Source organism: Clarias gariepinus, chromosome 19 (genome assembly GCF_024256425.1).
Source record: "Clarias gariepinus isolate MV-2021 ecotype Netherlands chromosome 19, CGAR_prim_01v2, whole genome shotgun sequence".
Taxonomy (NCBI): Eukaryota; Metazoa; Chordata; class Actinopteri; order Siluriformes; family Clariidae; genus Clarias; species Clarias gariepinus.
This window is the reverse complement of record NC_071118.1, coordinates 10,640,486-10,667,122: the sequence shown is the minus strand read 5'-3', so window position 1 is coordinate 10,667,122 and position 26,637 is coordinate 10,640,486. Positions and strand designations below refer to the sequence as shown.

The 26,637-nt window shown below is 36.7% G+C and overlaps 1 protein-coding gene across 7 annotated transcripts in view; it reads right to left on the bottom strand.

Annotated features, from left to right (window-relative positions):
• Positions 1-26,637, bottom strand: part of ncam1a (neural cell adhesion molecule 1a) — a 294,029-nt gene that overhangs the window by 85,111 nt on the left and 182,281 nt on the right. For all 7 annotated transcript variants that reach the window (XM_053477987.1, XM_053477980.1, XM_053477983.1 and 4 more), the window contains exons 2-8: positions 16,325-16,399; positions 14,459-14,668; positions 12,210-12,353; positions 6,825-6,962; positions 6,492-6,609; positions 4,182-4,342; positions 3,460-3,602 (exon numbers count right to left, since the gene is read on the bottom strand). In XM_053477987.1, the coding sequence (XP_053333962.1) occupies positions 3,460-3,602; positions 4,182-4,342; positions 6,492-6,609; positions 6,825-6,962; positions 12,210-12,353; positions 14,459-14,668; positions 16,325-16,399 (989 nt within the window). The remainder of the gene's footprint in view (positions 1-3,459; positions 3,603-4,181; positions 4,343-6,491; positions 6,610-6,824; positions 6,963-12,209; positions 12,354-14,458; positions 14,669-16,324; positions 16,400-26,637) is intronic.

Here is a 26,637-nt window from a genome sequence, read left to right as displayed (position 1 = left end):
CAGCAGATCTGTGTAAATGTTCAAAACAAGATTATCTTCTTATGATAGCATGCCATGATGGTTTAGCTGAATTTTTTTTTGCTTACACACACACACACACACACACACACACACATGCTAAAACGGATGAGTACAAGGAAGAGGAGTGAGATTTGATCTTTGCTAATATTTAGAACCCTAAAGAACCGTGGCTGTTATACTCCTTCTTCTCATGATTTTATTCAGGCATTCTAAAAAGAAAATGAGCAAATATAAATCGCTGTATATGGCAGCCATTGTGTGAGTGTTAAAGAAACAGTGACAACGTACTGTAGGTTAAAATAAATAGCTTTTTCTTTTTGCTAGATTTTCAGGCTAGCCCTGGGATAAATACCTTTATGAAACCCAGTACGCAATCAGGTGGACTATTGTAACACAAATATCACCTCTTCTAGACATAACCATGAGGTATATCTCTTTCTCGCAGACGAAAAGTAGTCGCTGAGGCCAGACAGACAGGCCTTTAACCAGGCGGTTCAGCAGCATATGTGATATAGAAATCCAGAAGCTGGTGCATCAGCTGTTCAATTCAACACACTAATCCCTATGCACAAAGAGCAAAATACTTCCCAGAAAGGAAATGTTAACCCAGCACCTTGTGCGCATAACCACACAGGCCTTCCACCTCAGATAAGCCTGTGTAAGAGAAGCGCATACAGAAAGGCTGAGGACATTCATCTCAGTGAAACTGAACAAACACTGAGCCCGTGACCATAACTAGCTCTGGATACACTGAGGTCTAGACCTTAATACTTCGGGAAGGATTTTTTCCCCTCCTCCTATGTGGTATTTCCAGTTGTTAAATTCAATATAAAAATGTGGCGGCAAAATGTAGACTACTGTAAGAAAAAATAAACAAGAAAATCATAAGCAATTATAAATGTTTTTCAACTGACCTCTGAGTAGCTGAGGAGGAGACTTAAGGTTTGCTCATAGTTTTATTCGCTTGTTATGTTTTCAGACCTGCCAACTACAAACATCACTAATGCATAGTCCTGCCAGGGGGGTTAGCAGTGGCACTAAAAAGCAGGAAACTGTAACAAACAAAACTAAATACGGTTTCAAAATAATCCTTTCACAAATCTCTTGTAACGTCACTTGTAGAAAGTGTGAAATTCTGCCACATGGACAAATTTTTCACAGTTGATCAACTGCTCATACTGTACAAGTAATTTGTTTTAGTGACAGAGCTTCCAGAATAAAACAAATGACAAGACAAAACAGCACGACACACACAAAAACAGAAAAAGTTGATGAACTGAATAATCTTTTTTCCAGATAAAACTGTTAGTCATTTTATATTAAAGTCATGGGGACAAGGACAGGGCTTCCAGTTAATACTAAAAGAGATTAGCAATCAAATTAAAAGACATTCAGTTTTGTTGTAATATTTTAACTATGAGCTGGCCCTTTACTAAAGTTTTCACCCTGATTTTTGGCCCCCAGATTCTCAGCTTGGGTTCCACCATACCACGGAAGGTCGAAACCAATTCAAAGATCCAGATTTTTACATTCGAACAATTAAATTGTAACGATTCAGATGTCAGTGGAGCCCCGGGTTCAGAAAAAGACGCTAGACTTTGTAGCGTTATCATATTTTCAGAAGAATGCAGGGAGGGGAATAGGAAGAGGAGCAAAGAAGCCAAGCAGAAGGATAAAGAACAGAGACAGACAGAGAGAAATTGGTTCTGTGCAGGGCTGAATATCGATAAGAGCTGTGAGCAGATGTCGATTGATGCTGTTCAGTCTGTTTCCGGATGAAAAATGAAGCAACGGAAATGGGCCATTTCATGGCTAATAATTATGTGTAGTGGTGGAAAGGTGCAGAAAGAAGTGTATTTATAGCGAGAAAGCGGCTACCTGCTGTTCCTGCTGCATGACACCCATACAGTACATACCGCGAGTGCCTCCGCAGTGCCTGCGTAGAATAGGTTATGTCAAAATAATCGTTTAATGAAACTCATTATTCTTCTCAACCACGTATATATTTATTTAATCTTGCACCGTATCGCGATGTGGTCACAATGAGATTTTTGTCTCTAGCGGCTTAAAATTTTCCACAAACTAAATCTGTGTACTTATTGCCAGCTTTGAAAATGTGCTCCATACACGGCCGATGATAAGCAAAGAACTCCTCGGATACGTAGAACAGTCTGTCGGCACCAAACAAGAGCATGGCAACGCACTACTACTACTGCTTTACTGTACATAGCCGCTGTGGAGAGACCTGAACGCACCATATATACTGTACGTACATGTTAACATATCAGCTTGGGTCTGATAAAACTGAGCCCTGTGCTAATGTTTTTCTGGCTGCCTTGTTATTTATTCATGATCATATATTATTTATACTATGAAGACATTTAAATTGTGTGTTTTCATGCTTTATGATTATGTGTACAATGAAAGTAGGGCTCCTGTATGCAGTCTTCAGCTTAAACAAGAGCTTACACTAAATGTTTATGAGCAGAATTGACAGTTTGTGTGTACATGCTTTCATTAAAATGCCTTTTTATTCAATGTCAACAGTACACAAAGATGATACTGCATACCCAAGTGTGTACATAGTGTTCCTTGTACACGAAACTAAACAAAATTTCAAAGTTTAGTGCATTCTGAACCTAAGAGCCTAAATGCAAATGCTGAATTTAACAATATTTTAAAGTACATTTTGTTAAAAGACACAGCTATAACACACCAAACGTAATCCTAGTAAATGTTTCTCTCACTTTGTCTATACCGCTAATCCTGTACAAGGTAACGGGAGGCCTGGTGCACATAAAAGCATGCAGGACACAAGGAAGGGTACACTCTAGATGGGGTGCCAATCTATTGCAGGGAACATACACAATAGGCAATTTTGGAAATGCCAATTAATCTCCTCTGCATGTCACCAAACACGGGGAGAACATGAAAACTCCACGTACACAGGCCCAAGGCTGGAATCGAACCCTGACCCTGAAGTGCCACCCAAGTAAATATTCATCTTTAAGAAGAATCAAGAAATTCTGAACTCGTGTCACCAGGCAGATTTCAATACATAAATTCTACCAATGCTGTTTATTCTTATCTGAAAACAGTCGAAATTAGTAATTTAATAAGGCTACTAAGCAAAATTGTCTGATCTGAGCTCTGCAAGGGCAATCTTCTGACCTTTAAATTGCCTTTGCCATGGCCTTCTGATCAAATCTGCATGTAAATTTAGCCTTACTAACACAGCTAACTTGAACTCCCCTGACCTTATCTCAAACATTCGAGGTCAGGAAGAAGCTATTTAATATATTATACCAGCTTCAGCCACTAAGTAATAACAGGCTGTGAAACAAAACTTCTTTCTTCAAATGATTCATCAGCAAACAACAGATGACCTCAGCCCTGACCAATGACCTCTGAACCCAGAGTGTTCCCCCAGCTCAGCACCTGCTCTCCCTCGCTGAAGACTCGTCTGCCGAAGCTCCACACGATGCTGGGAGTGGGGTCACCCGTGGCCTCACAGATCAGCACAGTCTGTTCCTCCAGCTCTGATGCTGTCTGGTTTTTCAGGTATGTGATCTTCGGTTGCACTGTATGCGCACACACACACACACACACACACACACACACACACACACACACACACACAAACACACACACACACACACACACACACACATAAATTAGTGCTGAGATAATATTATATAATGTTCTTTTATTATTTCAAAGTTTTCAGATAATATTTTAGCTGTAATTAATTCATCAGTGAAGTCACATTTATTTGACACATTTTTAGATCTGCACAAAACAAACTAAAAGGATCATTTAAATAAATTGTTTGCATTAAACCCATAACTCCAAGCTTGTGCTAGTTCTTTGCTACATACCTTTAGTGCAAAAATAAAAAGCAAAACATCAGACAGCATTTATGTCTTGGCTGATCGAGGACCCTGTAAAAAGTTTTCATTTTTGGCCAAATTATTACTTTAAGCATTGCACTTTCAGGGCACATGAGGAACATGTGCAATTTTATCTGAAAAGACAGGAGTATCACGGAAGCGGTGTCGAAAAAACTTGCTTAGGATTGCAACTTACACCACTGCTCATCCTTTATATAGACTATAATTTCAATTCTCCTGCTGAGGCAGGGATGATTATCTGTCTCTTACCAAACACCTTGAGGCTGATCTCCTCCTGCTTCTCTCCTGCTTTATTGCGGGCGATGCAGGTGTAATCTCCCTCGTCCAGCTTCTTCACATCTTTGATTGTCAGCTCTGAGCCATCGTCATTCAGGCTGTATTTCTCATCGGCCACCAGCACTACTTTATTACTGTGTGAAACCAGAGAGCGAGAAAAAGAGAGAGAGTGAGAGAGAGAGAGAGAGAGAGAGAGAGAGAGAGAGAGAGTTATTGATCCTTCATATTTGCTATACATCTGCAGCAGTATCTTGAATATATTTGCTTCCTTTTTCAAATACCACAGAGATATTTATAAAAACATATTCTATAGTCATTTACAAAAGTGTAGTGAATGATATCCAATGTCATGGTCAAATCCCAAAATGCAATGCAGCTGATTAGCTTTTAAAAAAATAATGATCGAAAATACACATAATGAAATGTCGACAGTTGTTGTAGTACTGTAGGTGGTACAGCAGCGACGTAAGACATACAATGTTTGTAATGGCTTGCAGAGTCACAAATTGTGCTAAATTACTGTGACTTACTACTAGTTAGCAAATAGTTCCCCAACTCTCTGAATTTTATTTCATAATTAGTTTGCAATAGCCAAAAGAATGTCTTGACAATTCATAGCAAATCATGAGAAGTCATAGGTACTTCATAAGAAAATCCTGAAAGTTCACAAACAGTTCGGGGAAACGTGGCAAAGACCGTTTACTGATACCTACAGTATAAACCTAAACCAAGCTTCCCTACTGTATGTAGCTACTGTAATGTTAACAGCCATCTTGGACAACTACCTATTTTTTAAGTGCGTCTTTATTTAGTATCATTCAGTGTACTTAAAAAGCTGATAAGTAAAATAGAGCACACTCAAAGTCAGAGTACCGAAGTACTATTTCTACCCGATGCTATGTATTCATCTTAAAAGAAATTTGATACTGATTTTTTGTAATCATAAGCACATGTTGATAAAATTTAATAATTTGTATTATCATTACCAAGCATGTTCAAGGCTGAGCTGATTTATTTTTAATAATACCTCCAAATTCTATAAAAGGCAAACCTCAGAGAAATGGAAACGACCAATTGTCCAATTATGAAAGATGTTTTCCTAATTGTAGCTTGTACCATCACTTACAATAATTCAGTTCAGCCACTGCAGAGCATCGGCTAACATAAGCTGCAATCCAACTTTTCATAAAGCGTCATTTATTTATTTAGAATTTTTTTTTGGTAATTGAATGCTTTGTTTGTTTTAACTTTCTTTTTTTAATTTCTTTTGATTTGCATAAATTAACAAGTAAACAAAATTGTTATAATAATCTGCAATTATATTAAATGTAACATTAGTTTGTCTCCTTAACTTTAAATGTTATAAACTATATAAGTCCTCTCACTGCATACAAGAAATACACTGCATGTATTACAGAAAAAGAGAATTTACAGAAAATATTACAGGTAAGACGTCTGTAACATATTAGATCTATTGCGAAGCAAAACAAGCAGCCTTTAGAGACTAAATGTCTTGGATGAACGACTGCGTTTGCTGTAAGCAGAAAATTGTGTACATTTTTGATGAGCTGCTCCTTTAAAACTGACTGCACAGAGTTGGCAGTTTTTTTCCCTTGTTGTTGTTGTAAAGTGAAGACTGTATATATTCAGATCCAGGCTGCTGCCAAATCTGAGTCTGAGCTAGAGAGTGAGAGCACATGCAGAGGAGGTGAAAAAAATGAGGCTCGTTTGCTCTGTCACACTTCCTTGTTTAATAGTGCGCTATGAGCCGACATAACAGCCATAAAGAATACTCAGAGGCCATAAAAATCAAGTACTGATGTGAATCTTGGCTTGCTTTCCAAACCGCAGCTGTGACCCCTGTGACTCTAAATCAGGTCGGATCGAATCCCTGATCCAAACAGCTCGAAACAGCAGCAGCCATCCCAAATGGTGGCCAAATGACAGTGCTGTCAGCAAAGAAGAGGAATAAATAAGGTTCGGGTAGTGAGGCTTGATGTAATCTTATTCTGCCTCGCCCCCCTTCCTCGCCTCTTCTGCCAAAATAGTCACTAATGCTTTAGGAAAGTGCCTGCTAAAGGCTGCCAGACTTCACTGCTAACAGCATCTGTAAGGATGAAATAGCACTTGGCCGTCCTTTTTTAATTTACAAGCTTTGATAATGTTGAGCTCCCTCTGTTTTGGATGGAGAGAGAACCTAGTGTTGGTGAGCCAGTCAGTGGAGACTTGGCTAAACTAAAACTGCGACAGAGGTAAGTGAGTGTGCTGTGCTGCCCTACTTACCGCACCCACGTGACTGTGGGCTCTGGGTAGCCATCCGCATAACACGCAAGTGTCACAGCCTGCTCGATGTCCGCAGTGGCATTGAGCTCTGCAGAACGAGTCCTAATACTGGGCAGAACTGAGAGAAAAAGGAACATGTGCTATAAATAAAGTCCAGGTCAATACAGTATGCGCCAATTCACATGTCCAACCCGACTGAATCACGTCCACTAATTGAATCGTTCTTGTATCCACAGAGATGGGGTCAATGGTAACACCCCCTCTCTAAAATGGATTGGGCTGTAAATCCAGGCTTTCAGACCTGCTTTCCATGCATTTGGATTGACTCCTCACCATTGACGATGACCTTAATGACCCTAAGGTCGATCTCTCCCCGAGCCATTATGCGCCCCTCGCATGTGTAGGCGCCCTCGTCTGACTTTTTGATGCCACGAATCTGGAGGTGGTTGTTGCTCAGGACCTTGAAGCGAACTGGCAGAGAGATAGGAAATCAGTTAGTAGCTTTCCTGATTGGGATAAGAAGGTCATTTTTAACAAACCCTTCATTACACACCAGGCGGCTGAATCAAATGGCAGAAACATAGTCTGCCTCTCATGGAAATGTTGAAGTGCTGGAAAAAAGACCCATTTTGTAGCTGCATTGTAAATTTTTAGGCCCTGATCAATCTTTAAGGAATAAAACAGTTGGGGATGAGATGTTTTATGAAACTAATCAATGACTGTTACTATTACCACCCAGATCTTTATTATTTTACAATGAGATCAACTCTCAGGGTAGTTTATTCCTCTTATAAGATATAAATGTGGCAATATTACCATGTATGTTATAGAAGCACAAACACCATTCTTTTACGAGGCTCTTTTTTCTGTTTTGAAGTTAATTCCACTTATTATTCCACATATGGAATGCTCTACAATTTAGTAGAACTCTTCAAAACTTGCAATAGGACCCTATAGAACATCTTAGGACACTTAAGATGAACATTCTATACAATTTTGCTTTGTTCAATAGAATTCTTTAGGCCTGTAATACTTCGTTATTGAATTTCTTAGAAGATACTGATGTACTACAGAATCCCAATTTGGTTTAATAGAATTTCTGCAAGGACATGATGATTTTATTGAACGTTGTCTTTCTTTATATAATGTTTTTTTTAACCAAATCCCACCAGTTTGGAATTCACTTATTTTACACTGCTATAAAATGTTCACAATTTACACAAGGACTCCTCTTGTCCTTGTGAATAATTTAAAAATCATTTTTCAGCCTTTGATGGATAATACTGTAGATTCTCTTGAATACTCTGTAGCCATTTCTTTGTTCAAGTGAGTTCTTTTTTTTACCTGTTTTATTCGTTTTAAGCTGCACTGTTTACATTTTGCTTGTCATCATCATCCTGATTAAGTATTTTGAAATTAATAAGGTAGAGATTGTGGAGACAAAGTCTAAACTCAACAGCAACAGTCCACCCCTATTTAACACTGTGGATCATGATGGATGATGCTAAATTCCATGTGGACTCATGGTTAGCATTCAATGCTTTTACTCCTGTCACCCGGGTTTGATTCCCAATTCTACAAGCCAGTTCACCCTTAGTTCCAATCCCAAGCCTAAAAAATTGGGAAAGGTTGCAGGAAAGATGCCCGGCCAAAAACTTTTGCCCTAACCCTAATGCTACCACTTCCAATCATTAAACAATATCCACGAGTGCTTTTTTCAAAAGATTTTTATGAGAAAGCTTTCCCAAATAAGGCTACAGCTTTACCTTTAACTATTACAAAAACGCAGAAGGCACGTCAAACTTGACACTGGAAAAGTAACTACTAACCAAGGTAACTACTACTAAAGCTACGCACTCCCAGTGCTTAAATTTCTTATTCCATGTCTGTCCCCTCAGTGAATTGGCTTTTTAGTCAGGCAAATTTTATTTGCTGCCATAGCTGAGTAGATTTTACGTCAAGCAAAATCTTAGCAAATTAAAATATATTAAACATAGCTGCTTAAATTAAATTTTCTTAAATGTAGCTTGCATTTCCTATTATTTCGTAGTATTCCTATATTATATTACTGACTTCAAGCTTAAAATAGTCTGACAAATAATGTTACAAATTTTAAGCACTTATTTCTGAAAAAAAGTGAAATCATCTACGAATAGAATAAAACATGTAAAGCTTGGAGCTAGTAATACATTACTAGAAACATGTTTAAAATCTTTAATTCGTTTAATGCAATCTTATTTGATTTTTTTTTTAGCATGAATGGCCTGTTTAAGGATCTAAATCGGATTTAAGTCTGGACTTTATCAAGGAGACTACTTGCTGGTGTTTTTCAGACCATTGTCCTGTTGCATAACCAAAGTGCCCTTGAATATGAGGTCACAAATTGATTTCTGGACATTCTTTTTCAGGATTTTCTGGTAGAATGCAGAATTCACGGTTCCATCAATTATGGCAAGTCGTCCAGGTCCTAAGCTGACGCTACCACCACCTCGTTAGACTGTTGATATGATGTTCTTTTTTATAAAATGCTGTGTTAGTTTTATGCCAGATGCACACATTCCAAAAATATTTGTCTCCTCAGTTCACATTATATTCGCCCAAAAGATTATTTTTGCCAAATGTTAGATAAGCATTTACATTTTTATAAACAAATAGCTTTTTCTAATTAGGGCCAGTTACTTTTTAACAGCTTTTTTTCCCTTAATAAATGAAATCATCGTTAAAACGGCATTAGGTATTTACTAAGTTTGTGTACTCTTTGTGTAATATTTAAATTTGATATGCTGAATAATTTAAGTGTGACAAATATGCAAACAAACAAAAAACAGGAAGGAGCAGATACTTTTTCTTACACAGCACTATAAGTGTAATATACAGTAGCTGCTGTTAAAGTAATGAAAACACAGTCAGAATCCATCACTCAGCCGTCTTGTGGAGTAAATTAAATAATTATTTATAGGCATCAGAACAAAACAACACTACATGCACATGATGCAATGCAAATTTGAACAAACACCAAACATATTGTGAGGTGATGACTAACAAAAAGATTTTGTCTGTGTGATCACAGTTCAGTCGTGAGGTGTGATTCTGCGATCTTGGATGCCTGAGGCGTCAACTTTTTCTCAACAACAGAGTGAAACCTTATCCTTAGACAGGTACACCACTTAGGAGCTCCTAGACATACATTGCACTTTAAATAAACAATTGTTTGAAAGTTTCTGCAAGTAAAATTCCAGCAAGACATAATGCTTTTGCTCAAATCAGAAACATGAACTATCGCAGAACATGGCCCAATGCTTTTATGCGTAATATGAATTAAATTTTCCCCCTCGGTTACCCTGGTGCTGCAAGCAAAAAAAAAGAAAAGAAAAGAAATAAATGAATAATAATAATTATAATAATAATGATAATAATAATAATAATAATAATAATAATAACTATCTTTATACTACTCCTATGGATCCAAAGACCATGTAGCACAAATTAACCTTGATGCCTGTCCATCACAAAACACTATGCACACCCAGTCCAAGGTACAACAACCAGAGGTGAAAAAAATCTAAGCTCAGAGAAAACCGCCATAAACACTGGAGAACCGCTAAAGTTACAAACAGACATGCTTAAAATTAAATAAAATAGACATGTGGAACGGAATAAATTTTAAAGCATTATTGCATACACTGGGCTCCAGATGGTGACTAAAATGGTAGCTAATGTGCCTAATATTTTTGTTTTGCACCTACTTTTTATCCCCCACAAACAAATCGAAAAAACATGCAGAAATCTTTAATCCTGTAATAGTCTCTCCTCCTCTCCTGCATCTGCCGCCCAGCATGAGAATACAACAGCACGTGAAATAGTATAGCACGTCTGCATTAAAGAGCACTCGCAAACATAAGACTGTTAATCTAACAATTTAACTGTCATATGTTCAGGGACGTTTAGCAAGTTCTCTCATTATTGAACACAGCCCTTCTGTACTATTAGGTGTGCACTTATAATCTAGTGCTCTGCCTAGCTAGCCAAAGTTAGTCAAGAATCATTAAAAGCTGACAAGAAAATGAAAATGACAAAGAAAAACTTTGACTATTTCTCACTGCTTGTCCATCCAAACCCTGCATCCTGTACATCAGAGACCATCGAAACAAACCTCGACTCGACCAGTGAAATTTCTCAGGTTCAGACACCAAGCTGGAGTCAGATAATGCTAGCAAGTTTCTTATACCGACAGCTCCAGTTTAAATCTTCATGATCTGAATTCATAGGATAATGCGTTTAAAAGACAAAGGCTCCTAATGAGTCATGTTTGTCTAATAAGATGATCCAATAAGAAATGCATGATTTTAAAAATTCTGATAATATTCATACAATATATGGGTTATTCTACGAAAATGGTGAAAAGTGCAGTACTTAGTTTTGCTTAAATCATTGTATATGTTCAGAAAATATAGTTTGTACTTATTTTATGAAATACATTTCTTACTTTATTATTCAATGTTTAAATGTAGTATCATTTTTTTTTTTTTTTTTAAAGGCTAAGTTCAAGGAATTGTCTCATCACTTTGATCATACATGGAAGGGTAACTTTATACTTTCATCCAAATATGTTTTTTTTTTCTTTAAATAAATTTGATTTACAATGCCATTAATATCTTAAATACATTAAACAGTAAAATCATGAAACAATAATTAATTATAATTAATAATATGAAATAAATATCAGTCACGTCAGGCTATGTCATTGGTGTTATTGTTAGACAAAAAGAGTTTTATTCTAAAATAGAGCACTTAACACATGCCAAAGGTACAGGTGTGTTAGGTATCTATCTTCATTTCTTTAGAAGTTTCACAATAAGAAGTCCTTTAATGGTGTTACTTATTCTATAAATATAACTGTCAAAATTGGACATAAAAACTGATTAAATCTAATAATTTAGCATGTGGTCTTTCACATGGAAGCCATTTTGTATAGAATTATAATTTTCCTCTAAATTATCACGACCAGTTTTTAAACGTATAAAAAAATACATTAAGCTCTACTTTTTGTGGATTCATAAAGTTTAAAAGTAAGGTTTACGTGTCAAAAAAGAAAGACATTTTAGAGGATTTTTTAGACTCAAATCCCACCTTTTGTGTAAAATGACCCATAGAGCAACTTTGATCAAAATCTAAAAATATATAGTTTTTTGCCAATTCAGTTGATTTATTTTTTCCCCAAAATTCAGCTAATAAAACAAAGCATCAGGGTTTATAATCCCTTAAGACCAGCACGCAAAAAGTATGGCATTTGAAGCCCCAAAGAAGGTTAACTGTAGAAAAGTGGAAACTTTTCTACATACATAATGCAGTTTGCGATTCAGTCTCTGCTATAATTAGCGGTTTTAAAGTGGAAAACATGCCTACAATCCAGCCAGAACCAAGCTGCGGTCACTTTTTATTCCAGTGGTCTGTGAAAGGGAACACTGGGAGGTTAAAATAGGTCTAGCCATGAAAAAAGATTGTGCAAAAAAACAAACGCAGTGGGACGAGATCTCAGAATATGTACTGTGGTTGAGGATAAAAACATTGCAGCTTTAGAAAATGCTGCTATTTGACGAGGTGTCCACATGAGTGAGCGGTCAGGGGCGCGGGGGAATGTGTTGATGACGAGGAAAAAAATAACAATAAAGAACTGCGAGGTGATCACAAAATCAGTAGAGAGGGTGCTCTTCTTACCATCTTTTTCCGGCTGAATCTTGGTTCTCTGGTGTTTCCAGATAATTGTGGGTGGCGGAGAGCTGATGACATCACACACAATGACAGCATCCTCCCCCTCGTTAAACTCCTGAGGGGACGGGGCATTCTGAAAAGTGAGTTTTTCTGTAGAAAATAGTAATAATTAGATTTGGTATACGCACCTGCAAATCACAAGGTATCACCCACTAAAGAATAAAAATGGTAAGACATGGTGTTCTCATGGGGTTCTGTCCACAAAAGTGCAATGAAATGACAGGGCATGAAAAACCACAAAAGAGTTTTTGTTTATGGTGGTAAAGCCCTTAGATCTTATAAATAACACTCTCATGAAACAGACCAAATACAATGTATTCCACATAAAACACACAGCACGATTTGATATGGCATAGTCAGCTGAAATGCAGTTAATGAATAGCCACTTTACTATAAAGAATACCTTGCAAGCTGTGATAGTTTAAGATACAGTAACACTCAAGGATACCTACAGTAATAGTGTTAACAACAACATAAAATATTTGCATATCAAAGTGTAACATTTCTGGCGAAATGTTTGGTAAAGAAGAGTAAGAAAAAGCGAGAGAGAGAAAACTTAGACAGCACTCCAAATGATACCAGTATACAGTACCAAATGAAATAGCTTTCAGACTAAATTGCAAGGTGCTGTAGCATTATACTGTAGTCTAATTGTCTTAACATGTGTCAACCTTACTGAGGGTACATGAGCAGAAACACTAACACTGGATGAATGTAGTAATGCCTTCCCAAAAAAAAGTTGCCCTTTCAGAAGCGCCAAATTATTGGGCTGCATCAAGCAAAGATAATAATTAAGGAGATTCGGGTCCACGGGAAAATGTGAAAAGAACCCTTCTACATCTTCCGTATGGAGTTTTTCTTTCCTAAAGGTACATCCATATTCCAGGACTTAAAATGTGGAAGAGTGGTTCTGGGAGCATGAGAAATCATGTTCACACAAGAACTGGTCACCACATTGTGTACTGCTAAAAGAAAGTGAGTGTGTGTTTTTTTTTTGGTTAGGTCGTGTAGTTGTACTGTAACAACGTTGGGATGACATCAAAACAATAAAATTTGTACTTAAATTTAAATGATTTATGCCAATTAACAGTCAAGCTGTGATTTTTACAGCATCGTGTAAGGGGCATTCGTTCAACCTTGAAATCAGAAGTGGATGTGGTTTCAGACAGCAAGAAAAAAAGAATGTTTACCGCTGATAGTTCAGAGAGAGACAGAAAGAGAGAGTGAGAGACCCTTTTACTGTGATTTAAATCTTAAAGTGAGCAAATACAAGCTCAGTACTTTTTAATACTTTAGTATATTTGAAGATGAGCCTTTTGTACTTTTTCCAAAGTAAAATGTAAATCAAGAACCTCTACTTTTACTAAGCAAAAGTAATATTTTACCTAGGACATCTCTACTTTTACTTAAGTGCAGGAATTGTGTTCTTTGCCCACCACTGGATAGCGAGGCAGATATTTTAAACATTAAACAGACGGAGACAGTGCCATTGTGTTACACACTTAATGCAGGTATAGTGTACTGTACTGTATGTGGCAGCCCAGGAAAAAAACTTCTACTATACAGTATACTATAAAATTCTGATGACAATAGACTTTTCAGATTTAAATATGTCTCTCTTCCAGAAATATATTTCTGTCATTGCCATATTGAATGTGAAAAGATAGAAAACGGCTCTTAGCGTTTAATCAAATATAACTTGAAAACTGGTATGTGAGTATAAACTGAACTGATTAGATTTATGTCTGTTTCACTAAGACACATAGCTATCCAACTACTTCATTAAAGCATCATATTCACACGCTTAAAGAAATAACACTTGAGGTGGACATAAAAGGTCTATGGTGATGTAAGACTTCTAGTGAGTAGAAAGTCTGCTGTAAGTTTTTTTTTTTTTTACTTTTTTTTTGTTTCTTTCCTAAAATAACGCTTTTGAATTGCATTTTTTCTTTTGCTATATTGCATTAAAAGTGGGAAAAGATCAGACACGATTTATCTATCGACTGTTTCTTACACTCACTCCATATCAAAACTAAGGTTAAAATAATCCCAACATTTCCATGCAATTTTGGTGAAATACTGTATGTGACTTGCTGAATCGTGTTATCGCCAAACTGCTAGGATTCAGCAGCAGTGATATCCCAGACTGTTCCACATTTACATGAAATCTGTTCTGGTATCTTGTAGTCACTTACGGTAGATCTTGACGTTGACCGTGGCCTCGGCTTCCTTGTCCCCATTCTTTGCCACACACTTATATATGCCGGCGTTGTCCACAGTAGCGCTGTAGATGGTAAGTGTGGATGAGGTCTCATCATTACGGCTCACACTGATGTCCTGTCTGTTTGGCAGCAGCTTCTCTCCACTGGGAGCAAACCAGTCGATGTCCGTCACATCGCCGACCACTGGGAGCACAGTGAAAGAAAAAAACCTCAATGAACTGTCAGTCAGCTATCTTTATAACCAACAGAGACTGACAACCCTTCTTCTTTCAAATGTGAATTTGTATTGCCAAGCTCCATCTTTGTTTAAAAAAGCAAACCTCAGCGTTCAAGGACATATGGGATATTTGTTCTACAGTACTTTTAAGATCCGTCAGAAGGCTTATTCCCCAATGATGTGCGTTGGAATTGTGCTGAAAAATCAGCTACCTCAGGTGTTACTCATTATAATTGAAACATTAGATCTAGCAGGTTTAGCAGGTGGGATCCCGAATGACTAATGACTAATGGCCCAGTGCCGGCCCACATGCACCGCTTTGATATGGAGCACATACCCCGTGAAAGATGGCTATGGATTCATCCAAATCTGGCTGGCAGAAAAGCTATAACTGAGTCTTGATTAGGCCTTATCTCTGACAGGATATGGAGCAGAACTTACAGTTGCGGCACTCCAGGTCCAAATTGGATCTCAATTAGATATGATGGTTGCTTTCGGGCCATTTTTTCATATAGATTAGATATAAAACCATCAGCCCATGATACACTTTGGTCCACTGCCAAATTTGACCCTTATGAGTAAAGTGTCGTGAGTTGAGTTCGGCTTATGTGATGAATACTGAAAATGTGCACAGCGGTGTTCAGGTGTTACCTCAGGACCGCATTCATGTGTGCATTTACAGGAGAGACTGGACATGAGGCAAGGTATACTTTAGACAGGGTGCCAATCTATCACAGGGCACACACGTGCACACAAATTTATTCAAAATAAGCTTACTATGCATATCAGTGCGTATGTGCACATGTCAGTGCGTATGATAAAGACAAAAAAAAAGTGGTTTGATGATACATGGGGTGAGGACATAACCTCTGTTACCTAAGTAAGAGTTAGATAAAGTTGTTTTTATAACAGTTGAACTGGAAAAGGTTTTTCATAATTATGTATTTTAGAGTGCTCCAAAATGTCTCAGCAGCCATTCATCTGTCTCATCAAATCTGTGCGATCTCAAAAAACATGCTCTCTGTGTTAGCCCTGGATGGCCATAGCATTCTAACAGCAATCTGTAAGCCATTCAAAAGCAGAACGCTCACACGCATCAAAGGGTTTTTATAGTCTTCATTGGCATCAATTGGCCAATAGGATCTATTTAGCCCACTAATTAAATGATGGTAAGATAGTCTCAAGCACTTGTAAAATTTTCTTTTACCTCAGAGAAGAGATAAAAAGAAAACATAAATAAATCCCAGAAACGAATGGGTATGGACAAAATAATAATAATAATAATAATAACAAAAAAGAGGAAAATCTATTTGTATATCACTTCTTGCATGGGGCCCATTGTATTGCAATTGGAAGGGAAATTGAGATCTGCATTGTCAGGTCAGAATTTCTTCCTTAGAGATGAGTATTTGATTGAAAGCATCTTGATTATATATCTATCTCTATAACTACATGGCAATTGCTTGAACTGTGAGTTTATTTTGTTAATCTGAATGGTCACACAGAAATTCAGCATAGGACATCTCTGACATACTATTGCAAAAGAATATTGAGATATGGCTCATGAATACAAATTCAAATACTGAAAGGAGATCAGGTTTGCTTAAGTCTGTCTGACTTACCTTCACATAAAAAGAACTTGGATTCTCCGACACTGATTTCTCCATGGGGTGGCATAATCTCCACTTGCAGTGAGACTGCAAGAAAAAAAAAAGAAAAACAAAAAAAATGAGTTAAAACAGAATATGTTGACAGACATACAGATCAACAGGACAGAGAAATGGGAAAGCAATGGGACTTGTCTGTCCATGTCACGCTGATAACACTGTGGACGGACTGGTGGGAGGATGAGGGCCACAAGGCCGTGTTTGTAAGACCTACAAATAATGATATGTCAACCAAGTCGTTGCACTATAAGCCCAGGTCTGTTTTTATTGACAGATTGGAGTGAAGGGTCTCGGAGAAGCAGGGTGAGGAACCAAGGTACAGGGATGAAGGAACTGATGCGGCTAAATCAGCCGGTAACCTTGGCAACCTCCGAGTGCTGTCGGGAGCAGTTATTGGAAAAGCTATCTGTCTGACAGGTTCTTCAACTAAATATGACAATTAGGACAAGGCAACGTAAATTACCAAGCCTCACAAAACTTATTTTCTGCTCACAATTACCCGGGAGTCATGAGACCTATTTATAGTCCACCATAAGCTTGCATTCTCTCCAGTTTCATCAAAGAGACCTGTTTTTTTTCCCCTCCCTCTCCCACACTGTGCAGTCGGTAAAAGTAACACCATAAATCATAGCATATTAACATTCTGAAATATAAGCTAATATACTTCGTCCCTCTTCATCGACTTTAGCTGATGACAGAAACGAAGTATCATATGTCAAAGAAAGTCATACACTATTTGATATTATTATTTGTTAGTTTCTATTTTTTTGCATGAGTAAATTGGATATAAATCACACTGCTAAAAAAGTGAAAATAATGATTTCTGCCTCCCTCTATAATCCTTTATTGCTTTCTATATACCCAGATGTACTACTGCTTTACTATTCTGATGTGTTTGATGCAAGCTTTGTCTTGTTTTGTAGCTTTAGACACAATAAGGTACACTGGAATGTACACCAGGATAAAGACATTGAATAAATGAAAATATAGACTGAGTTCTTTGGCAAATGGCTAAGATCTTTGATGGACCTGCCACCCATTCAGCTATACAGCAATGCTTATCAGAGAAAGGTGCTTTAAATGAATGTGCATAAACTTGATGTGCCTTTCAGCACCTTGTCAAGAGGAATGCAGTCCATTCAGCCCTACATAGAGCCGATAAATGCTCCAGGTAGACCTGCTATAATGGTGCTGCCCATAAAGAGCTGAAATGCCTCAGAGATGCTTTTTGTGTTTAGGAAACACTTTCAGCTTGAACACTTTCTTCTTGAGGTTAGTTGAACTAAGAAGAATGTAGGGCTCTTTAGTCAGACTATTTTTCACCAGGTGACACATTTCAGTCAAAGGGTGAGCGTAACTGCTTGGAATATCCAAGCTATTTCTAATAATTTCATTTTCAATGAAGTGGTTTTGGTTTTTTTAAACGGTATGTACACTTTCAGTACAACCGAGCGAAATTACACTTGTAGCTGAAATGAGAATGTTATGAACATAAAGGACTTTAATGATGCACATTAAAACATCTATTAGGTACATTAAACGCAGGCCCCATTTGTAGCTTTGAAGTGAAATTCCTGTGCAAAACATATAGTGTCGTGTTTCATTGTGTGCACTGACTCTATAAACTCTGTAAACCGGAATGCCCTGTGTAGTCCCTCAGTTTATTATATGATTCACATTCAATAAGGACCTTCAATTTCCAATCAGAGGTAATGTGTATGCATTTCTGAATTCAAAGTTGTATTCTGCAATTGAATGTTTTCCGGTTCGTTAATGTGTTTTGCACTAACGAGCCACACTACCCTTAGCTTGTTTCATGGTTTCGATTTCTACATTCTAAACTTCCTCAAGGACATTTACAGTCGATTTTAAACTTATCTTTTGCATCCTAATTAATCATTCCATTTTTGTGTTGTCAACACTGTGTTCTGTATTAGTCGGGTATATTAATTTAGATTTGATTTTATACACTCGTAAGCTTTTTTTTTTTAAATCCTGGAGCTAGGGTTTAAGCATGAGCAAAAACTACAAAAACACAAAGGACCTTGGAATGCCAAATCAGATGCTCTTTTTTGGTTTGTTTACTACTAGATAACAAAAACCAGCCAGATTTCACTGTAAAGGTTGTCTGTTATCTACAAAATAGACATTTTACAAAGGGGAAAAAACCTGTAATTTCGTGTGTCAGAATGATGCTTTGTTGGCAGCGACACTACTGTAGCAATAGTAAAGACTAGTTATTAGTTGGTAAATATAAATAGCTACAAACCAGGCCTACAACACTTAGACTTTATAATGACCAGACTATTTAGAAACAGCGTGTATCATTGCCATTTAGATTTAAATAAACAACCACCTATGTCGCAAGAGGAGTGCTCCGAAAGAAAGAAATGTTGTGATTGGCGCGGTCAATGATTTTCGAATATTCAAGTAATTGTAATAGTGTGTATATATATATATATATATATATATATATATATATATATATATACACTATTACAACTATATACAACTACTTGAATATTCGAAAATCATTATATGTTTGACACTAAAACTCAGTGAAACTAAACAGACCTTTTTAGTTTCCTTTTTTAATAATTGACTTTGTTTTATTAAGTCTGGTTTAATGCTTTATAATTATTATTGTAGTATTTTTTAAATACTCTTTAATTTTTTTTATCCTTGCCCTACAGCAGTTATTTGCACATGTCTAATAGTTTTGCACAATACTGTACATACATTTGGCTGCTTTCCCATTCAATGGTTTGATGAATTACAGTTGTCTAGCATTTTTTATTAATTTTTTCTGCAGTTTTGATGTAGCACGCATTGTTTGACAGAAAAATACAGTATATAAATAATTTGACAGCACAATTTGATTTCTGTAGTTTGAAGAAAAAAAATATTGGAAACTGACAGAAAAAAAGTATTGCAAACTGATAGAGAATATTTGTGCATGTTTTCCCTGAGTCACAAAGCCGTTAAAAAGCACAAATGACCATGTATTAAGCCTAAATTGTTTTAGATGTGTATAATTTTGTGTGATTTCTCAAAATGCTAGAATTTCACCTCCCACAGTTTTGTCACAATGGATAAGTCAGCTGTGTTTGTGTTTTTTTAAGCATGCAGTTTAGCGTCAATAATGCAGAATTTTTATATATATATATATATATATATATATATATATATATATATATATATAGAGAGAGAGAGAGAGAGAGAAAGAGCAAACATTATGCTTTGATTGTGATTTTGAAGGAGTTTAAACCTCGAATAGTCGCTGCATATTAGATTAAGGAAAAATCTCTTGAGTTATGTATGCACAGAAAACCTTTTTAATTGCAAGGATTGTTTAAGATCATGATAAAAACATTATAATCAATACTAAAAACTTCAAGTGAGATATTCATCAGCCTTTTACTCTACCAGATACAGTTAACCCAAAAGCTTCCCACACAGCATGTGTAACTCATTATTTCTTTGTTTATTTTAAATTAAAACAATTAGAGTTAATCATGCATCATGGCAAATCCCAAATGTGCCAAACTAGGGCTAAACCTAAAAAAGAGAAACATCCATTTTAGTGGAACAGTAAAACAAGTGAAACAGAAGGAGCTACTGTATAATGTACAGTAGTAACTGCGTATGTACAACATTATTATAGCTTTGTTAAGTACATAACAGTGTTTATCCAACATCTAAATCAACACATATGTATCTAAGTGACACATGCGTGTACTCCATTAAGGCATCCCTGCAATGGCAGTAATAGTGTGTAAACATCTTTTTTCTTGGATTCAACATCCTCCAAAAACCCATTTAGTTCACAAACGGAGGCCGCTGCTTTGTCCGCCCAGTAGTTTCATTTTCTAATCACGTGTTGAAAAAAGCGATGTTATTGGCTTGTTAGAACATATCTACAAGCTTTTGATCAAGAAGGAGTCAACTATATGTCATGTTTTGTCCAAAAACTGGAAGTTCAAAGCTGGTACAATAAGGTTATGAGCAAAAGTCTTGCTATCAATCTGTTCATATGTGCATTTACTCAGCTGTACCCAAGTTTTCTGATCACTATGACTGGAGTTGCCATGCTGTCTCCTGATTCTCCGAGTTATTGCTACTGTACTCATGCCTAGTCTAAGACCAGAGCTAAGAAAGAAAGTAAAAGTGTAAATTAGAAGTCAGGGCCTGCAGACTGACCGAGACCTATTTTTTCCTCTACTGGATGAAAACTCCCACCTAATTTAATGCCATTTGATGTTCCACCACATTACACCGATATTATAAGTCTGTCTGAGATGATAGTGTTGGAATTCATTTTGGAGCTGTAGTCAATGGCCAGTGAAATGTAAGTGTCAGCTTTGAACGAGCCACAATAATTGTTTAGCACTGGCGATTAAATGTTTTTTTTATACGCACAATGAGATGTCTTAAAGAAAAAACAGCTTGAGTGCGTTTAAATCCAACTGTTTGCTTTAAACAATTCAACCCGATAAGTGAACACAGGTGTGGAGTGCAGTGACACTGACACTGCTGCTGAATTTGTAATGCCTTCTTTAAAAGCTAAGCAATTGGAGCTCAACACTTACAGACTGTTGACACAGCGAAAGTAAGACTGTCTTCCCTGACAGCCAAATAAACCTAAGGAAATACAATAGGAAAGTAAATCGATAAGCCTAATTGCAAAATAAATCCAAAGCTCCACAGCTTTCACGATGGCAACTGTACCTCCAGTACCACCACACGGTGTGTAATTTCTAAATAACAAATGGGTATGGCAAGGAAAAAACTTTAGTTAAATGTTAAAATACCCTCTCTCCCTCTGTTCGTACCAGTCAAAAGTTTGGATACACCTTCTAATTTAATGTTTTTTGTTTCGTGATATCTTTTCTACATTCTAAAACAATACTGAAGATTTCATACTGTACCTATAACACATACGGAATTCGGAATTTAGGTAACAACGACTAACAGCAACAATCACTTGATCATTTAGAGTTACCAGCCTCAAAAATCACCAAAAATCTACTTTTCTTAGATTAGAGCCTTTATAAAGGCTTTATAGAGCACAAGTAGCCGACAAATGTCATCATCAACTGTTCAGAGGTAATTATTGCATATCTTCTACACATACAATGCTTCTACGGTATAACTTCAATAGATAATTTGGGAAAAGCTACACGAAAAATTCGGCAACATTGAAAGTGTCAAAGAATTAGAAACCTCCATCAACAACCAACAGTCTTCTCAGATCTGGCACCCAGCCAAACTAAGTACTTGGCAAAGAAGGACCTTGGTCAGACAGGCAACCAAGAACCCAAGGGTCGTTATAAATTAGAACCTTGTGGCTTGTTCCCTTGTTGAGATGGGAGTGTCTTATGGTAGGACAACCAATCAAGCCTCTATGGTAGAGTGGCAGACAGAAGCCATTTCACACTAAACAGCACATGACAGGCTGCTTGGAGTTTGAGGGAAAAAAAGCACCTGAAGGACTCATCAGGAGAAACTAAATCCTCTTGTCTGATGACATAAATCTGGTGGAAATCAGGCACTGTGCATCTCCTCATTAATCCCATTCCTACAGTCAGACACGGTGGTGGCAGCATCATGCTGTGGGGATTTTTTTTTTTTTTTTCTGTAACTGGGACTAGAAGACTAGTCAGAATAGAGGGGAAATGGATGCAGAAAATCAAAGTCCTACAGTATGTGCTTCTCAAGATCTCAATCTGGGGTGACATTTTACATCTCACCAAGCCAACGACTGGAAGCATACCACCAACAAAGCAGAGGAGTGGATTCAGAACCATTTTGTAAAGGCCCTGGAGTGGAATCTCAGGGAGAGTTTAGACCTGAAGAGAAAATAGCATCTCTGGAGGGGCATGAAAATGGCTTTGCCCATTCAACCTCATTAAGCTTGAACAATTCTGGCAAGAATTATGGAAGGAACTTCATCCTTCAAGCATCATTCAGATTGTAGCAAGCAGACTTGGAACCAAGTGGTAGGTTTGAATAATTGTGAAAATGTGACATTTTAGTCTTTGTCCATTTAATCCATTCAAAAATATACATGAAACAAAATGAAATTGTAGACTTGAAAGGGTGTGAAAAATTTCCATCAGGACTGCACATACAGTGCATACATAGAGATTTAACTGATACTACTAGTCATGGGAAGACAAAATTAAATTTTCCACTTGAATAGAGAAATATAAATGAAGAAATAATAATGATTAAGTCCGTAATATCAACGAGTTCTATTCATGTTTGATTCTCAATTCTGCTGATTACATTTCTGCAGCAACTGCACTAGAAATAGTTTTGGCTCCAAGCTTAAGTGTTATTAATGCACTCACAGTCACAGGGATGTCTATGGAAGATGCTCCACAACTAAGAAGAATAAAAAACTATAATATAATATAATATAATAATAAAAAAAACATAAAAATGCAATGCTGTGAAACAAAGAAGAACATTAATTTTGGCATTTATGGAAGGAGTCTTAAGTGTTAGCACTCTGTAAACTTTTTTTGATTTTGGGTAACATGATAAGCTGCAATTTTATAAATCTCAAAAAAAGAAAAAATAAGTAAATATGTCGGAATAACCGTTTATAGCTGCTATAATGTAAGTGACAACAATAAGCATAGCTACAAGTAGACATGTACAATTATTTAATTAACCAAAAAACTAAATAAAAATATTTGTTTGCTGGCCAGTGCTATGGTGTAAGAGAAATAAAACACTCCAGGGAGTGGTTTAAATTAAAAAATAATCAAGTGGGTAAGAAAAAATCTTTGCTTTGGGCCAACTCAGCATGCAGTGTCTTGTTTTGATCCTTGCTTTATATAGAGAGACATATTAGGCTTGCAATTTCTGCATATAGTGTATGCTAAACTGCATGGCCAAAAGATAAAAAAAAAAAAAAAAAAAAAATTTGGTTTTAATTACGACACAGTGTGCTGACCAATTCATCTGTGAAAATGTTTCCTTATGCTTAGAGAAACATTTTCACAGTCCTGGAATATGACTGTGCCATCAGGGAAGAAAATCTCTGATGTGAATACCTGGCCATTCAGTACACTTAAGCTAAAACAACCTCAGATCCTAACACTCCCTTACTCATGCATGATTGCTTCATGTGCTTCCATTCTTACCCTAATGCACCCATTGCTATGGAATAGGGTCAGTCTGGACTCATCAGACTGCATGACCTTTTTGCATTGCTCCAAAGTCCAATCTTTATGCTTCCTGGCAGATCAAAGACTTATTTTCTGATTTGTCTCACCAACACATGGTTTTCTTCTGGTCACATAGCTGTTTAGTCCAAACCTTTCTTCACCTTGTGTGTGTGCAAATGATAGCACTATTACTATGAAACATAGGTATGATACCTTCATCAAGGTACTTCAACAAGCGGTTAAGTGATGTTAAGTGACACTATCTCTTCAGGTGTTCATAATGGACGTTGGGCGTTTCCAAATTTAATCAATTAAAATATCCCTGGTTTTCTTTGATTGATGCAAACCAATAATTTGACCTTTCTGAAACTATGCTTTATTTACAGTATTTATTTATTTTATTTTTATTTTGGCCAGGCAGTGTATATAATTCCACATTCCAAAAACCCATATTATATCATAATAATTTCAGCTGAGATTACGCATGAGGTATTTTAATGGATAACATCTATCATACAAAGAAATCCGGAGAGAAAAAAAATCTGCTGTCTGCATGACTTAATATATGCCTTGCTTATGCCTTAAGTGTCTACATGAATCTTGAAAAGACTCAATTCACCATACGCTCATTTTATGGTCTTGTAAGCTTTCCAAAATGTGTTTCTGACAAAGTTGTAGCTACCCCATACTAACTCTCATGACCCCTTTTCTTCTGCATAAAAACTACAGTTGTATATCAAAATCAGCCAGACTTAAGCTGCAGCAATTTACAGAAGACAGTCTAACTAATGGAATGTTTTTGCAATATTTGGGGAAATAATGAAATCCCAAGCATACTGTACATGTAAGACAGTAACAAAAACTCAAAATCAGGACAGGACCCTGGAGCCTCAAGGCACCGAAGATACCCGCTGCCCCACTGTGCCGCCCACAGCAGGTGTTACATTATAAAATTTGTTTGAGTAAATTATTCACATTGATAAACTGAGCCCAGATAATGCATATAATATCTCCAGTTTTAAAGCGGAAAATACTTCTCTTTCTTTATGCATTTTAAAAAAACTCAGAACAAGCGATGCCCTAAACACAACTGCAAATTTCTGAAGCCATTATGATTTTTTTTATTGTAGCACTTCATTCACATTGTCCTGTAACTTTGATGAATGATCCATCATTCACTTTGATCTATAAAACATACCCATAAAATTAACATAACTGACATATATATCCTGAAGAGCTGCTGTTAATCAGAAAGACGTATAGAACAGAAAAACTGTACACACAGCGTTGAACTGTCAGTTGAGACTTAAATCTTTGCTGCCCAGATTAAAGTAGGGAATGACGTTCCTTCTCCTCCTAGCCAGTTTATTTTTATCATTTTAAGGTGGGTATAAAAATACTCAGAAATGCCATACTAGGCAGGGCATGAAGGGAAGATAAAAGTGTGAGTGCAATGTCAAATTTTATATGTTTTTCTTCAACAGATTTAGGACTAATAAGCACACATCAGTTCACAGACACCTCATCACAGGTCTCCTTCTGAATGAACAGAGTTTAAGTAAGCGTCTTTACAGTATGTGTGCCAGCCAAAACAATATTAATAGAATAGCTAAAAGAAGATCTGAAACCGGCGCTGCTCAATAAAATGAATCAAAACATTCTATTTAGTGTGCTAAATTAAGAGTATAAAATTTGCATATTTGTATTTAAATTACTTAAAATATATGCACTTTACTGAGATTACATATTCCAAGGTGTGTTAGTTCATTAAACAAGCAAAATACAAATGTATTCCAATACTTAATGTATCACATTTGGTTTTAAATACTTACACTAATTAATGTTTTCATGTTAATAGTAAAGAATTAATGAATACTTCAATTCCTGGGATGCATGCAATGGTGTGAAATAGGAGCAAATTTTACAGTGTTAATGAAAAAAATGAAAATAGCATCAACAACAACAACAACAAAAAATCTTTAAATTAAGAAAACCATGAACAAATAACTGACAATGTTCTCATAAAAAGCGATACGATGGACAACACCCATCTGGCTCCAAGGAGAGACCCCACTACATCTTTCAATCACTTTACCACGCTGTTTTAATACATTTTGATCACTCTTCAGAATGAAAAGAAATCTTGACCTTTAGCAGGGTAAGACTGGCTGCCATATATGCTTTAGAGTTTCATACAGCAGTGACAAGTACCCTCAGGCCAGCCATAATGACCAAGTATACCTTGATTCACTCATTGACATAACCATTTATCTTGATTACCTGATCCAGAATTGTCAGCTATATCAAAGAGCTGTCATTACAGATACAGTTTCTGAATCAACATGACCCATGCCACTGGAACGCTGCTGAATGGGAAGGTCAAATAAAGAGGTTTTACTCTGGTTTGCCAACATGTCAGGTCATCAGCTAAGCCCTTCACCAGGGTGCCCTTCTGCCCTTCAGAATCACTTAAGGGTTCCACCCTTTTACATGTCAAGACCCTAATGAGTTTCTTTCAGTTCATTCACAATGAGTCACTATTTCTTAAAGTCCATATAATTCACTCAGACCATATTCTATACCTCACAGCTTCTATCGACTACCAGAAAAACTGCAGGCCAAGATACCAGTACAACATTCCCAAGTTGGTCCCTAAAGCAACCTTTGTGCATCCAATCCATCTTCGGAAAATTTGTAGACGCATGAGTTGTAACCAAATGTACACATGATCCTACAAGTTGGTGCTTTCCATAAAGAGTCAATATCAATCATGGGAACAATCACAGCTAAATATCACATGCCCTTAAATGCACCTTGATGATTCTCTGATTTTATCTCCTATCATACTTGATTTCTAAAGCTGACAGTCCTTTAACTACAGTAGGCAGTCCAGAGTCCAGAACAATCTGCCGCAGTTCTTTTTAATCAAATGTTAATGAGACATAGACAAGATCTTTAAAAAAAAAACAGCACCAATGGTTTTCCTCTTGTGGCATCAACCTGCTACCAGGCACATCTCCATCATGAAAGTGTATACACTCTCCCTGACTGAGCGAAAGTAACCATGGAGAGATGTATCACTGAAGCGCT